This window comes from Choloepus didactylus, chromosome 16 (genome assembly GCF_015220235.1).
Source record: "Choloepus didactylus isolate mChoDid1 chromosome 16, mChoDid1.pri, whole genome shotgun sequence".
Lineage (NCBI taxonomy): Eukaryota > Metazoa > Chordata > Mammalia > Pilosa > Megalonychidae > Choloepus > Choloepus didactylus.
In genome coordinates, this window is record NC_051322.1 from 44309458 (window position 1) to 44325723 (window position 16266).

The window sequence follows — 16266 nt, forward strand, 5'->3', positions numbered from 1 at the left end:
AAGGGGACATGTAAAAAGAAATATCACCTACTGACCAAATCTAGGACAATATGAGTAATGATAGTAATGGGTCTTAACCTATTGGGAAAAAAATAAGAATGCATTAGTTCATTACATTTACTTGCCATGTCTCTGTAGTCTCCTTAAATATGAAAGAGCTTCTCAGCCTTTCTTTCCCTTTCATGACATAGTTTAGAAGAATACAGGCCAACTTTATAGAATATCCTTCCTTTAGGATTTCTCTGATGTTTCCTCAAGAATAGATTGAGGATATGCATTTCGGCAGTTAATACTCAGAAATGCATCACATCAGGAGGTACACGATGCCAGTTTGTCCCATTTTTGGTGGCACTAACCTTGATACCTCAGTAAAGGTGGTGTTTGCCAGGTATCTTCACTGCAAAGTAAAACTGTTTTTTTGGTAATAAGTAATATATAAAAGTATACATTAAGACTATGTAAATATTCTATTGCCCATCAAAATTTCACCTCATACTTTTAGAATCCACTCCTCATACTTGTTTGGATCAGGGACTACTATCTTGGTTGTAAAATGATGAGCTGCCATTTTCGTCTTAGAAAAATGGCAAATAGAAATGGGAAATCCCATTTGCTTATTAAGTGTATCTGCTTGCCAGTGCAACATTATTTCCTGTGGCATCATTTCTCCTGCTATCTTTGGTCCATTTTTTAGAGTTTCATATGTGTGTGAAATTCCATCATTTCCCTTAAGAGGTATCTTCTGTAAATTATAGTCTGCTGTAACAGAGGTGTCCCTTAAATGTCTCTTTAGTTGTTTTCTCAACTACTTGGCAGAACTCTGAAACACTCAAGAAGGTAATACTTACTTCCAAGGGGACTGTACAGTAATTTCCTTTATAATTAATCTTTGGCTTCTTTGAAAAACATACTGAAAACAAAACATGTACAGTATAATTTCCTTTATGTATAGACATACTTCTAACCAGAAGTTGGAACAATTTTCATTAAAATGTCAACTGTCGAGATTTTGTATAATTTTTTCCTTCTTTATATTTCCCTGTATTTATATTTTTTACATGACTATCATTTCACCTTAAAACATTAAATCTATTTAAAATATTCATTTCACATCTTTACGCAGGGTAATATTCCAACCATCAGAGAATTAAAACAAAACAAACACAAAACAGAAGAAAGTTCTCAAGTTCACCAGCTTTTTAAAAAATAATGCTCACAAAGAGTCAAACCTCTCATTACACCAGCTTAGATTCATTTGAAGTCAGAAGTCAAGGTGTATTAAGCCCAGATTCATTTGAAGTCAGAAGTCAAGGTATATTAAGCACCTGTGTGCAAAGAATGTATAAGTGTGGGAAAGAACCTTAAAGAGCTTAAATGTGTGGCCCTTTCCCCTGAATTCTTATTCCCTTCATCCTGCTCTTATGCCTTCCATTCTCTTTTTCTTCCCCTCTCTGCCTGGCCCTTGCAGTCTCTCTCCTGACCCCTCCCTACCTACAGTGGCTGTCAGGTTGTCTGTCCGTGAGTCACTTTCTTGGTGTGCAGTCCTTTCTACTGATAGAAGCTTGGAGCAGCACTGAGAAAGAGGCTCCCCAGTCTTACCTCAAAGTCTCAAAAATGAGAGTTCAAATACTTCTCTTTCTGGATGCTTCTGCAAGATCAGCCAAATGGGAGTCAAGTTTTCTACACTCCCCTTTAGTGCTCTCATTCAAGTCAAGGTGGCTGCAATATCCCTACCTCCAAGCCTGCCCTCTTTTTCTGAGGACAAGTCTGGGTGTCCGACAGCAATCCAAATGACATGTCTATAAGTGAATTCAACATCTTCCCTTTTACTCATCCTGAAAGAGAAAGACTTGCCTCTTTCTCTTTTCTCTTTTTCCACGGTTGTAAGCCAGAATTCCATCGTCTTTTGATTACTCACCAGCTCCCCTACCCTATGACAACTGTCTAGTCAACGTCCAAACCATTTTTTCTTCAAAAGTATACCTCACGTTCTTTCTTCCATATTTTTTTCTATTCCAAATTGGCACACTGCCACCAGATTAATCTTCTTTTGATAGTCATACTTTTCAATTTAGAAATCAATGACTTCCAAATGCCTGCTAATAAAGAACAAACTCTTAAAGCTAGTATTCAAATTTCCACAAAATTGTCTCCTATTCTACTTCTCTAGCATTACTGTCCCCATGTACTGTCTAGTTATGTTTCCCAAACTTTATTACTTAGCATTCCAAACAAAGTTGATAGATTTTAAAAGGAAAAAAAATGGTTCACAATGAAATAAACTTGGGAAATGCTAAAGGTAAGGAGTTTCCTCCATATCATAACTTTTCAGAGCCCTTCACTACACCAAGTACATTGTAATTCTCTAAGAAAGGTATGTATTATGCAGTGTTTCTCAAACTTGATTGTCCACAGATTCCTTTCTTTCATGGAATTTCTTGAGAAACAAATAATTGTCTGAAATACATTAGAAAGCCCTGACTTAGAGAAGACATTAGGCTCTACAAAGGTGGATACTCATAATTCCAGAAGCAGATGGTCTCCTTTCTCAGCTGAGCTTTTATTCATGCCATTTTTTCTACCTGAAAACCCCATCCTTTAATTCCTCCCAAGGAAATCATCACACATTTAAGTCCAACTCAAAGGCCACCTCTTGAATCTCTTAACTCTCATTGCAATATGGTTGTGAAACAGCAGTTCAGAGCACCTACCCATGCAACTACTCTTGTACTTTAGTTATTCAAGTACTCTCTTTCTTCATAACAACATATGTATATCATGAATGTAAGCACTCTGCCTCATCACATCTTCTGCATGCAGGCATTCAAATATCTCATGTACTAACCTTTCACCTTTAATCTTTACTCACAACTAGAAACAACTTGGGTATCCATCAACAGAAGCCTATTTAAATCATGCATTGTATATTATAACATCACTCAGAATTGCATAAATCTATATTCACAGGGCAACAGCTGTCTTACTAGCCCAGCAGTATTGACTTCTTACTATCACTGAAAAAAAGAACAAACAGCCTATGTATGAAGTTTGAAAATTATTCCAAAATCACTGGATAGTCACAGAAATGATTGAGATTATGTGAAAATTGGTGCAAAGAATAAACAGAAAAGTATAGGGCCTGTGAAGTCTGGAATACATAGCAGCTGGGTTACCAATAAGCAAGAGTAAGGGAGGAGATGGGGCAAGATGGCAGCATAGGGAGGTGTGGAATTTAGTCAGTCCTCTAGAGAAACTAGAAAATAGCCAAGAACAACTGTTTGGGGACATCCATGACAGGACGCAACATATACCAGTCTGGAATGTGCAGAATGGCGAAGATCTCAGCATAAGAACTATAAGTAAAGCCACTGCTGGGCCTGGAGCCCCTCCCCCACCAGCACAGCAGACTGAATTGGGACATTTCCCTGTGGGAAAAAGAAGCAGTCTCTACTAGGAGCAAGGGAAGGTAGCTCACCCAAGCTCCAAACGTGGTTTTTTTTTTTTTTTTTTGGGGGGGGGGATTTATAAAGTATAAATATTTAGGACATAAATATATATAAATATGCAATTTTGACACAGCAAACACAGTCATACAATTCTGACACAAGGTCTGGTGTCTGGGACTACGGAATACAATAGTCCTCTGTCCCTCTAATTCAGGACTGGATACATAATTTGCTAGGCCCGGTACAAAATGAAGATGCAGGGCACCTTGTTCAAAAATTACGAAGAATTTCAAGATGGCTTTGGCAGCACCTTGAACCAAGTGCAGAGCCCTTCTAAACACAGGGCCCTGTGTGACTGCACAATCCGCACACCAAGATGCCAGTTCTGCAAAAGGAGTGAATACATCAGAGTTCCAAGTCCCTGTACTGCAGGCATACACTGAACAGCTGTGAACACTTCAGCTGAGAAGGCCGCCTAGCATTATCTGAATTTCTCACTCATAACTGTTCAATGTCCAAACGTGGTTTTAATTAATGTATTTGGACTACTGAATTTAAGCTACAAGCACAGATAAACCCGAGCAAGCAGGAAAGAAACCCTGAGGTCTCTCCTGGCAGAAAGAAGGCGGGGCTAGTAGAAAAAAAAGAAATAAATAAACAGAGTAGTAGTCATCTGAGCTCAGAATACTAGAAAAGGGCTGTGTCCCAAGAAAAGGGGCACATAGAACTGGGCACCAACCACAGCTCTTGACTGGTGAAACTGGGGGGCTGGGAACTGGCACTGAAAAGGGGATTTCTTTCTTTTTTCTCTTTTTCCTCTCATTCTAAGTAGCTCATTAGAGAAAGCCTCAGGCATTTTCAATTGTCAGTGCTGACCCGAGCAAGGTGGAGTTAAGATAGTCAGAGAGACAAAGGAAGAAGTCAAGTGTAGGAGATGATGCTCTAAAGGGTGTATCTTCCCTAAGAAAAGTGGGGTGGGGTAGGGCCCGGCTCAAGGGGCACCCTTTCTTCAGAGAATTCAGACCCCAGGGCCTGGGGAACAACAACAACAACAACAAAACAGAAACAGCTTAAGCTTGGCTTCTGACTCACCCTCAGTGCCCTGCAGGAAGAGGGTCTGCTGAGAATTAAAGGCACCGCACCTCCTTATGCTAGCAGGGAGCTGCGGGCTGACAAGCGCAACCTGCTGGGCAGGATAGGAAAGGCACAAAGCCAGTGGCCACACAGGAAGTCTGACAACCTGCTGGGGCTCATCCTCAGGGAAATGTGATACTGATTACAATCCTCCTGAGACCTGGGCCCTTCTGGTCTGGTAAAATCTGATTGGGGTAATCAAGGAAACCAGATGCCTAGACAACAAAAAATTACAAGTCACACTAGGAAAAATGAAGATATGGCTCAATCAAAGGAACATATTTACACTTCAGACGAGATACAGGAGTTGAAACAACTAAAGATATTCAACAAACATGCTAAATCAATTCAGAAATCAAATCAGTGAGTTGAGGGAAGATATGGCAAAAGAGATGAAGGATATAAAGACACTGGGCAAACATAAGAAAAACTCAAAAGTTTGAAAAAACAATTGGCAGAACTTACAGGAATGAAAGGCACAACAGAAGAGATGAAAAACACAATGTAGATATACAACAGTAGATTTCTTGAAGAGGCAGAAAAAAGGATCAGTGAACTAGAGGACAAGCCATCTGAAATCCAACATACAAAACAACAGATAGCGAAAAGAACGGAAAAACATGAGCAGGGTCTCAGTGAACTGAATGAAAACATGAAGTGCACGAATATATGTGTCATGGGTGTCCCAGAAGAAGAGAAAGGAAAAAGGGCAGAAAGAATAATGGAGTAAATAATCACTGAAAATTTCCCATCTCTTATGAAAGACATAAAATTAAGATCAAAGAAGCACAGAATACCTCAAACAGAACACATCTGAACAGATACACTCAAAGACACTTAATAACAAGATTATCAAATGTCAAAGACAAAGAGAGAATTCGGAAAGCAGCAAGAGAAGCAATACATCACATACAAGAGAAGCTTGATAAGACTATGTACAGATTTCTCAGAAGAAACCATACTGCCTAGACATCCCTGAAGACCAGGAAAGTGACTAAACTAGAGGAAGGGGTAGCAATAGACAAGATGGAATTTAACAAAAGATTGTGAATACTGAATCTTTATATAATTTTCTTTTTCTTAGTTGCTAGGGTACTAGAATAGCTAGAAGGAAAGAACTGAAATAGTGGAACTGTAACACATAGCATCCATTGGAATTTGTTCTATAGCTACTTGTTAAATTGTAATTTGAAAACTACCTTTTTGTATATATGTTATATTTCACAATAAGGAAATAACTGAAATTATGGTACCATAATTCACAACAACTTTGGAAATTTCCTATACATCTACTTGTTAAATCATACCTTGAAAAATACTACCTTTTTGTATATACATTATATTTCATAATAAGGAAATAACTGAAACTGTACAATTTTAGCCTAGAATATTTTTTGAAATTTGCTCTCAAACTACTTGTTAAATTGTACGTAGAAAGTTATCACCTCTATGTATATGTTATATTCAACAATAAAAAAATAAGATTTTAAGAAAAAAGAAACCATGGACGAGAGAAGGCAGTGGTATGATATATTTAAGATACTGAAAGAGAAAAACTGCCAATGAAGAGTTCTATATTCAGCAAAACTGTCCTTCAGAAATGAGGGAGAGTATAAAATATTTTCAGACAGATACTAAGAGAGTTTATGAATAAGATACCTGCTCTACAAGAAATCTAAAAGGAATACTACAGGCAAATAGGAAAAGACAAGTGACAGAAGTTTGGAGAAGAGTGTAGAAATCAAGACTATCAGCAAGGGTAAAAAGAAAGAGAGAGGAAAAAAAATAAAAATAAGGTATGATGTATAAAATCCAAAAGACAAAATGGTAGACAGTAGGCATTACATTGAGTGAAATTAGCCAGAAACAAAAGGACATATATTGTATGGTCTCACTAATATGAACCAATGTTAATAAGTGAGCTTTGAGAGTCAAAGTTGAGAACACAGGTTATCAGGAGACAGAAGGAGGGTAGAGATTGGACATTTGATGCTGAAGGAGTACAGAATGTTCAACAGGATTGATTGTACAGATACAGAAATGGATAGCACAATACTCTGTGATGGTAGCACAATATTGTAAGTACTCTGAACAAAAGTGAGTGTGTGTATGGTTGAAAAAGGAAGGTTAGGGACATGTATGACATCAGAAGGAAAGATAGAAGATAAAGATTAGCAAAACCTAGAGTGGTCAATTATGGTAATTAAATGTACTAATATAAGAATATTTTTACATGAGGGAGAACAAATGAATATCAACACTGCAAGGTGTTGAAAATTGGATGGTGTAGGGTTAAAAATACAATCAATGCAAACTAGTTCACCGTAATATTGTAATATGCTTCCATTAATTGTAACAAAGGCAATATACCAAAGCTAAATGTTTATAAGAGGGGGATATAAGAGAGTGGTATGGGATTCCAGGTGGAGTTGCTGCCTGACCCTTTCAATGTATTTTACTTTATTTTTATTTTTTCTTCTACCTTTATTGTTCATTTTTCTTTTCCCTCTTCTTCCTCTTCATGAAAGAAATGGCAACGTTCTCATATAGATTGTCGTTGTGAATGCATAACTATGTGATTAAACCAGGAATCAGTTATTGTTTAATTAGAATGGATTGTATGGTATGTGAATAAAAACTGTTTAAAAGATAAACAGAGGGATCCAAGTGCTGGAGAAAATGTGGAAAGAGGGATGTACCTCCTCACTGTTAGTGGGGAAGTAGAATGGTGCAGCCCATTTGGAAGAGAGTGTGCTGGTTCCACAGGAAGCTAAGTAAGGGGTTGCCATATGGTCCTGAAACCCTGTTATTGGATATATACTTGGAAAAACTGAGAGCAGGAACACTGTTCTGGTTTGCTAATGCTGCCGGAATGCAAAACACCAGAAATGGATCGGCTTTTATAAAAGGGGTTTATTTGGTTACACAGTTACAGTCTTTAGGGCATAAAGTGTCCAAGGTAAGGCATCAACAATCGGGTACCTTTACTGGAGGATGGCCAATGGCATCCGGAAAATCTCTGTTAGGTGGGAAGGCACATGGCTGGCGTCTGCTCCAAAGTTCTGATTTCAAAACGGCTTTCTCCCAGGACGTTCCTCTCCAGGCTTCTGTTCCTCAAAAATGTCACTCTTAGTTGCTCTCGTGGTGTCTGTCCTCTCTTAGCTTCTATGGAGCAAGAGTCTGCTTTCAACAGCTGTCTTCAAACTGTCTCTCATCTGCAGCTACTCTCTCAACTTCTGTGCATTCTTCAAAGTGTCCCTCTTGGCTGTAGCAAGCTTGCTCCTTCTGTCTGATCTTATATAGTGCTCCAGTAATTTAATTCAGACCCACCCTGAATGGGTGGGAAAACACCTCCATGGAAATTATTCAATCAGAGTCATCATCCACAGTTGGGTGGGGCGCATCTCCACAGAGACACCCTAATCCAAATGTTTGAACTTAATCCCCACTAATTTGTCTGCCCCCACAAGATTGCATCAAGGAAAGAACATGGCTTTTTCTGGGTGACATAATATATACAATTCAGTACAAACAGGAATGGAGATTTGCACGCTGGTGTTTATGGCAGCAGTATTCACAATTTGCAATGGATGGAGGTGGCCTAAGGGTATGTTGACTGCTGAACAGACGGATGAACTGTACTGTATACAAACAATGGAATACTGAACAGTGATAAGAAGGAATGAAGTTGTGAGGTATGGAACTAGGTGAATGGATCTTGAGGACAGTATGCTGAATGAAATAAGCCAGAAACAAAAAGACAAACATCGTAACGCCTGACTAATATGTACTAACTATAATGTGCAAACTCTGAGAACTGAATTGGAGAACATGGGTTATCAGGGGAAGGCTTATTATAAAGGTTCCTAGATTGTAAGCTCTTATATCAGTTACATTTATACATGAGTTGTAACAGTTATTTCTAAATTCTGACATGCTGAGCTGTTTGTGTATAACCTGGTTGGTTATCTGTGTGATACCTGAGACCCAGAGCCAGAGTTCGGCAGCTCTGAGTGTCAGCATTATCCCATACAGCAACTGTTAAAGAAGCTAAAAAAGAGATCAGACTTCAATTAGAGATATCAACAAAATGGACCTGGTTAGGACAATGGTAAATCAGACTAAAGGGTAAAGGACAATACTGACTGTTTTAAAACTTCAACTTCTGTGTGAGACCAAAGGAAAGGATGGTTATTTGGTAGAAAATCTGTATTTTTTGTAGCACACTATACAATTTAACTTGTAAGATCAGTTCATTCAAACACCATAATTACATGGAACCATGAATATGGGGTGAGATCTGGTTGGTTTGAACAGGTTAGTATGAAGCCCAATACATCCCAGAGTAATGTGGGCAGAGAATAAAAAGTATTTGCAAAGCCTCCTTGAGGGACTGGGGGAAAATGTGGATATATTAAACTTTTCCTCACCTGGAGAATTCCTGATTTTCTCTCAAGCATTGGGGAATACTAGTTTAGTAGGCCAAGTCCTCAATCTTGGGGCTTGCCCTTATGAAGCTTGTTGCCACAAAGGACAGGCTAAGCCTACTTATAATTGTGCCTAAGAATCACTCCCAGAGAACCTCTTTTGTTGCTCAGATGTGGCCTCTTTAAGCCAATTCGGCAGGTGGACTTCCTGCCATCCCTGCCGCATGGGACACGACTTCCAGGGGTATAAATCTCTCTGGCAACGTGAGACATGACTCTCGAGGATGAGCCTGGACCGGTATCATGTGACTGAGAAAGCCTTCTGAACCAAAAGAAGGAAGAGAAATGAAACAAAATAAAGTTTCAGTGGCTGAGAGATTTCAAATGGAGTCAAACGATCATTCTGGAGGTTATCCTTATGCATTACAAAGCTATCCCTTTTAGTTTTTAGTGTATTAGAATAGCTAGAAGGAAATATCTGAAACTGTTGAACTGTAATCCAGTAGCCTTGATTCTTGAAGACAATCATATAACTATATAGCCTATACAGTGTGATTGTGAAAACCTTCTGGCTCACATTCCCTTTATCCAGTATATGGACACATGAGTAGAAAAATGGAGACAAAAAGTAAATGAATAATAGGGGAGGAGGAGGGCCATGGGATCTTTGGGGTGTTCCTTTTTACTTTTATTTCTTGGTGTAATGAAAGCGTTCAAAAACTGATTGTGGGGATGAATACACAACTATATGATGATACTGTGTACAACTGATTGTACACTTTGGATGACTGTATGGTATGTGAATATATCTCAATAAAATTGCATTAAAAAAGAATATAGGAACATCACAGAGGAAAAGCATTAACAGAAATGAGAAAAAAACTGCAAATGAAAATAAAAGTAGACGCAACAGTCATTTCCTATAATTAGAAACTTGTCCACCTACCTGATTATTCTCTATTTCCCAGTGAACCACTTGATTGTCAGATCCTCCAGAAACTAATTCAGTAGAAGGAGCTGAAAAACATTATACCTCTTTAAATATTTTTGGTTTTTTTTTCCCCAGCCATTTAGTCATTTTGAAAAAACTTCACTTATTAAAAAGTTGTAAGAAAGCCATATACCCGTACCTAGATTCATCAACTGTTGACATTTTGCCATATTTGCTTAATATCTTGCTCTATCTATACATGTATACACACATTATGTTTTTGCCAAACCAATGGATTTTAGACAATCTGCCTAACATGTTGAATTCACTTGCAGACATCATGACCTCTGTTCCTCAAATACTGTACCATAATGTGAGACATTCTCCTACATTACCACTATACAACTGTTGCATTCAAAAAATCTAACATAGAGTTCAGTTTATTACAATTTACCCAATTGTCCCAATAATGTCTTTTTAACTTTTTTTTTTAAGATCCAGATTCTAATCAAGGACCACACATTGAATATTTGGCTGTCACATCTTTTCAATTTCCTTTAATCTAGAATAGTTTCCCAGTCCCCTACCCCATTTTTAGTGACAATGAGAGTCTAGGCCAATTATTTTACAGAATGTCCCTCAATCTGAATTTATCTGATTTTTTTTCCTCATGATTAGGTTCAGGCTAAATATTTATGGCAGTAATAACATATTTTGAGATACTGACAATTAGATATATCTTATTTCATTAAGACCTGACTGCTGCTATCAAGTATATAATGTATATTTTTCAGATTAAATATATACTTCAAATAGCTCTTTCAAAAATTTACAACTTGTTAATAATACAAGGAAAAAGAATGAGAACCAAAAGTGAAGGGGTATCATAACTTTGGTCTGGTTTGGATTTTCCATTTATTTGTTTCTTCTGGCTTATATCCTAGATATTCAGGGAAAATAGCTGGGATATAGTTTAAGGGACATTAGATTTGAGCACAGAAGTCCCAGGTTCAAGTCCCAACTCTGATGCCTGCCAGGTGTGATCTTGGGCTTTACTTTCTTCATGCATCACAGAGATTAAGCTACTTAACTAACTACATGATTCTGAGGTTTACTATGATAGGGTATACAAAAGTAATTTGCTAAAAATCAGTTTAAAAATTTAAGAATATAAAATGGTATTATTAAAATTTTACATCACTGATACATGGGTTAGAAGTGATATCTGGGATTATTTGGAGGGAGAACTCTATTCTTAAAGGAAATCAATCATATCAGTTTATAGATTACAGCAATCAAATCAATTCACTTCATGTAACCCCTGCTGTTTAAAGGAAAGACAACATATATAAGCTCAAATTAATATTTTTAAATGAATCCCTATTATGAGATTCAAATAGTCTTTGATGTCATTTGGTGGCGATTAATAATAATTACAGTTGTCTTTTAACATCATACCAACAGCCATCCCTTGTACTATTTAATGGTTTTACTAACCTACTATACGACTTATCTTGAGTTACCAACTGAAAGAAGTAGATCATTAAAACTTTTAAAAATGTAACAGATAATGTCATAGCAAAGTCTTACTAATTGCAGGAAATTCAGAATTCATACCAGCTCAGAAGGCTCTCAATAAATATTTGCTGAATGAAAAATAAAATTAATTCAGAGTCCATAAGAATACTACAGTAGGTATGTGTGATGGTTAGGTTTATGTGTCAACTTGGCCAGGTGATGGTGTCCAGGTGTCTGGTCAAGCAAGCACTGTTCTAACAGTTACTGTAAGGACATTTGTGGCTGGTTAATAAACCAGAAGGCTGGTTTATTAAACCATCAGTCTATTGACTACACCTGTGACTAATTACATCAACTAAGGGCGTGTCTTCTGCAAAGAGAGAATTCAATCAGCTGGATTTAATCCAATCAGTTGAACACTTTTAAGGAAGAGAGAGAGTGGACCTTCACTTCTTCGGCTAGCCAGCGAAGCATTTCCTGAGTTCACTGAACACCTTCATTGGAGTTGCCAGTTCGCTGCCTGAGGAGTTCATCAAACACTTTCATCAGAGTTGCCAGTTCACTGCCTGCCCTACAGAATTTGAAGTCATGCATCCCCACAGTTGTGTGAGACACTTTTATAAAATCTTATATTTACAGATATCTCTTGTTGATTCTATTTCCATAGAGAACCCTAACTAATACAGCTTGGTACTAAGAGTGGGGTGCTGCTGAGCTTGCAAAGACCAAACATGTTGGAATGGCTTTTTAACTGGATAAGGGGAAGATTCTGGAAGAATTGTGAGAAGCTTGATAGAAAAGTCCTGAATTGCTTTGAAGCAACTGTTTGTGGAAATATGGACTCTAAAGATACTTCTGATGAGGCCTTGAGCAGAAATGACGAATGTATCATTGCCAACTGGAAGAAAGGCGATCCTTGCTTTAAAGTAGCAGAGAATTCAGCAAAATTGTGTCATGGTGCCTGATGGAAGGCAGAATTTGAACGTGACGAGCTGGGATACTTAGCTGAGGAGATCTCCAGACTATGTGTGAAGGATGTAGCCGGGCTTCTCCTTGAAGCTTACAGTAAAATGTGATAGGTCAGAGATAAGCTGAGAATTGAACTCTTAGGTACCAAGAAACCCAAAAGTGATAGTTTGGAAAATTCCAGGATTCCAGAAAGTGAGACCCCAGAGGCTACAGCCCCACGTGAGGATTTAACCAAATGTGGAACCCGACTGCCATTTCGGTACAAGCCAGGATTGGAGATGGAATTATCCAGAAAGGAACTGTGGAAAGTCCTATTGCCTGACAGTCTTGACCCCTGTAAACTGCATGCCAAGCCTACAAAATTTTTGCAAGATCTGTATAGGCAGAACCACTGCCAGACTGAGGTGACAGAGAAGGAACAAATTGAAGAAAAAATTTCTTCAAAGACAGAGCCATGGAAATTGAGGTCTGGAGTCAAGAGGTCTTGGGCAGGGAGAGCAGAGTGGCCCACACACATGGAAGGGGTGAGTTTGCCCCAGAGGCAGAGCACGAGCCTTCCACCTGGATGCTCAGGAAGAGTGCTGCCACCTCAGGCCTCAGAGAGAGTGGAGCACATTCCCTGGGGATTGGGGAGAGCCTGGCCGCCACCCCACTGTTCAGAGAGGGGAGAGCCTTTGTCCCAGAGAGGCAGAGTCCAGATGGCACCCCAATGTTTGAGGAGGGTGGGGCTGAGAAAGAGGTGGTCTCCCCAGTGTGTGGATATGCTGGAGCTCAGCCCAACATTTGGAGAGAAAAGGGCTGCTGCATAAACCTTTGGAAACTGTGGGACTGCCGCTCTCTCAAGCCCCAAGTATAAAATGTCGTTCTATGAATGACTCTCAGACTTTGAAATCTAATGGAATTTGCCTGTGGGTTTTAGGAACTATTTTGGTCCCTCAAATCCTGTTTGCCTTTCAGTTTCTCCCTATGGCAATGGGAATGTTTATCCCATGACTGTTCCTCATTTGTATATTGGAAGCAGATAACTTGCTCTGAGTATCACAGGTCCACAGCCAGAGGGGAATTCTGCAATAGGACAGACCATGCCTGTAACTGATTTTGATGGGATCTTGTACTTACCTATTGTTACTGAAAGGATTTAATTTTTTTGATATTGTGATGAGATGCATATATTCTGTACATGGAAAGATCATGTCATTTTGAGGCCCAGGGGGTGGAATGTGCTGGTTTGGAAATATTATGTCCCCCAAAACACCATGTTCTTTAAATGCAATTTTGCGGGGGCAAATGTATAAGTGTTGATTAGGTTGGAACCTTTTGACTGAGTGTTTCCATGGAGATGTGACCCACCCAACAGTGTCACCTTTGATTAGGGTGTGACCTCTTGATTGAATGTTTCCATGGAAATGTGGCCCTGCCCATTCAGCTTGGGTCTTTGATTTAATCACTGGAGTCCTATATAAGAGCTCAGACAGAAGGAGCTCACTGCTGCAGCTTAGAGAGACATTTTGGAAATGGCTGTTGAAAGCAGACTTTTGCTGACGCTTTGGAGATACTAGCCCAGAGTTTGCTCCGGAGAAGCTAAGAGAGGACAACATGCCCCAAGAACAACATTTTGAAGCATGCACAGGAGCTGAGATAGGAACTGAAACACAACCCATTATCAGCAGATGCCAGCCACATGCCTTCCCAGCTAATGGAGGTTTTCTGGATGCCACTGGCTTTCCTTTGGTGAAGGTATACTTGTGTTGATGCCTTAATTTGGACACTTTTATGGCTGTACAACTGTAAATTTGTACCCAAACAAACCCCCTTTATAAAAGCCAATCCATTTCTGGTATTTTGCATAATAGCAGCATTAACAAACCAGAATAGCATGTGTAAGATACCTGAGGAAATTCTACAGGTCTATGGAAGCACCACCTAAAAGCAAACTAAATTTGCTCTAAAATTCTGGAGTTAACTTTAGAAATGGACAAGACTTATAAGATACTGAAGTACAGTAATTCTCAAACGTTTTGGTCTCAGAACTCCTTTATATTCTTAAAACTTGTGAAGAGCCCAAAGAGTTTTTGTTTATATGGGTGTGCCAGTTTAGATTATTATGTCCCCCAAAACGCCATTATCTTTGATGCAGTCTTGTGTGGGCGGATGTATTAGTGTTGAGTAGATTGTAATTCTTTGACTGAGTGTTTCCATGGAGATATGACCCACCCAACTGTAGGTGATAACTCTGATTGGATCATTTCCATAGAAGTGTGGCCCCACCCATTCAGCATGGGCCTTTATTAGTTTACCAGAGCACTATCTAAGCTCAGACAGAAGGAGTGAGCTTGCTACAGCCAAGAGGGACACTTTGAAGAACGTACATGAGCTGAGAGAGGAGCTGCAGATGAGAGATAGCCGAAGAGAGCCATCAAAAGCAGACTCTAGAGAGAGAGGACAGACACTCTAAGAGCAACTGAGAGTGACATTTTGAAGAGGAGCTGCATCCTAGAGAGGAACATCCTGGGAGAAAGCCATTTTGAAGCCAGAGCTTGGAGTAGACTCCAGCCATGTGCCTTCCCAACTAACAGAGGTTTTCAAGACGCCATTGGTCATCCTTCAGTGAAGGTACTCTATTGACACATTACCTTGGATACTTTATGGCCTTAAGACTGTAACTGTGTAACCAAATAGACCCCCTTTATAAAAGCCAATCCATTTCTGGTGTTTTGCAATCTGGCAGCATTGGCAAACTAGAACAATGGGCTACATGTACCAAAACTGACCATATTAGAAATTAAAACTGAGAAATAAGAAAAATGTTCATTTATTAACTTCCTTAAAAATAAAAATGAACATGAACCCCATTACATGTTAACATAAATATTGTTATGAAAAAATCCTACATTTTTTAAAACAAAAAAAAATAGGGGGAAGACAGGCACTAGTTTACATTTCTGCAAATCTCTTTAACGTCTAACAGAACACAGCTGATTTTCAGATATGATTCTGCATTTAATCTGTTGCAACATCACACATCAATATGTTCTCTGGAAAACTCCACTCTACACTCATGATAGAATGAGAATGATAATAGCAAATAACCTCTTAGTATTATGAAATAATTTTTACCTCATGGGCCTCACAGATTTCTAAAGGTCCCCTGATCTAGTACATTCCTTCACTTTTCAGATGTTACTAAGGTGCAAACTGGGGTCAACAGAGATGCAATGTCACCAGAGAAAAAAACAATAGCTCAGCCATGGCAGAAAGAGACTTGATTCTCAGCTGCAGCCTCAGCACAGGGCCCTGCTTACAAGATTTCCATAGAGGGCTTAGAGGCTTTCAATCCATGATGTGGCCACTGAGCGTCTTGCCCTCGTCAAGGGCTGCCTCTACCCTCTACCCTCATCCTAAACACTGCTTTTACCCATGCTTCTATAAAGTAAAAATACTCTACATTTCATTGTCCATAACCACGGAGATTTTTCTTTACTGATTTATACTCTAATTGTATAACAATCAGATAAACCAATGCTAAATTAAGAGACATGATCTAAGAAAAATGACTAACCATACTTTATCAGCATTAACAATCAGATGGATACTTACAACCATCCTGTTTAGAAATCCACTGTATACAGTTGACTCGAGCAGTGTGACCATTCAGGTTGGTAATAACAACTCTTTTCTTTAGAGAAGAAAACACTGGTTAGTAAATTAGAACTTATCCTACAGAGGAATTAACAAATTAATAAAATTGGATTTCAGTGCTTGATACTAACAAGAGATCAAAGTTACTTCAAAGAGATTCACCTTCCTTAATAAATTTTTAACTGTGGCTGAAGCCATCCAT

The 16266-nt window shown here is 38.7% G+C and overlaps 1 protein-coding gene across 1 annotated transcript in view; it reads right to left on the bottom strand.

Annotated features, from left to right (window-relative positions):
• ELP2 (elongator acetyltransferase complex subunit 2) overlaps positions 1 to 16266 on the bottom strand; it is a 58310-nt gene that overhangs the window by 38835 nt on the left and 3209 nt on the right. The window contains exons 2-3 of the mRNA XM_037805893.1: positions 16023 to 16101; positions 9954 to 10024 (exon numbers count right to left, since the gene is read on the bottom strand). Of these exons, the coding sequence (XP_037661821.1) occupies positions 9954 to 10024; positions 16023 to 16101 (150 nt within the window). The remainder of the gene's footprint in view (positions 1 to 9953; positions 10025 to 16022; positions 16102 to 16266) is intronic.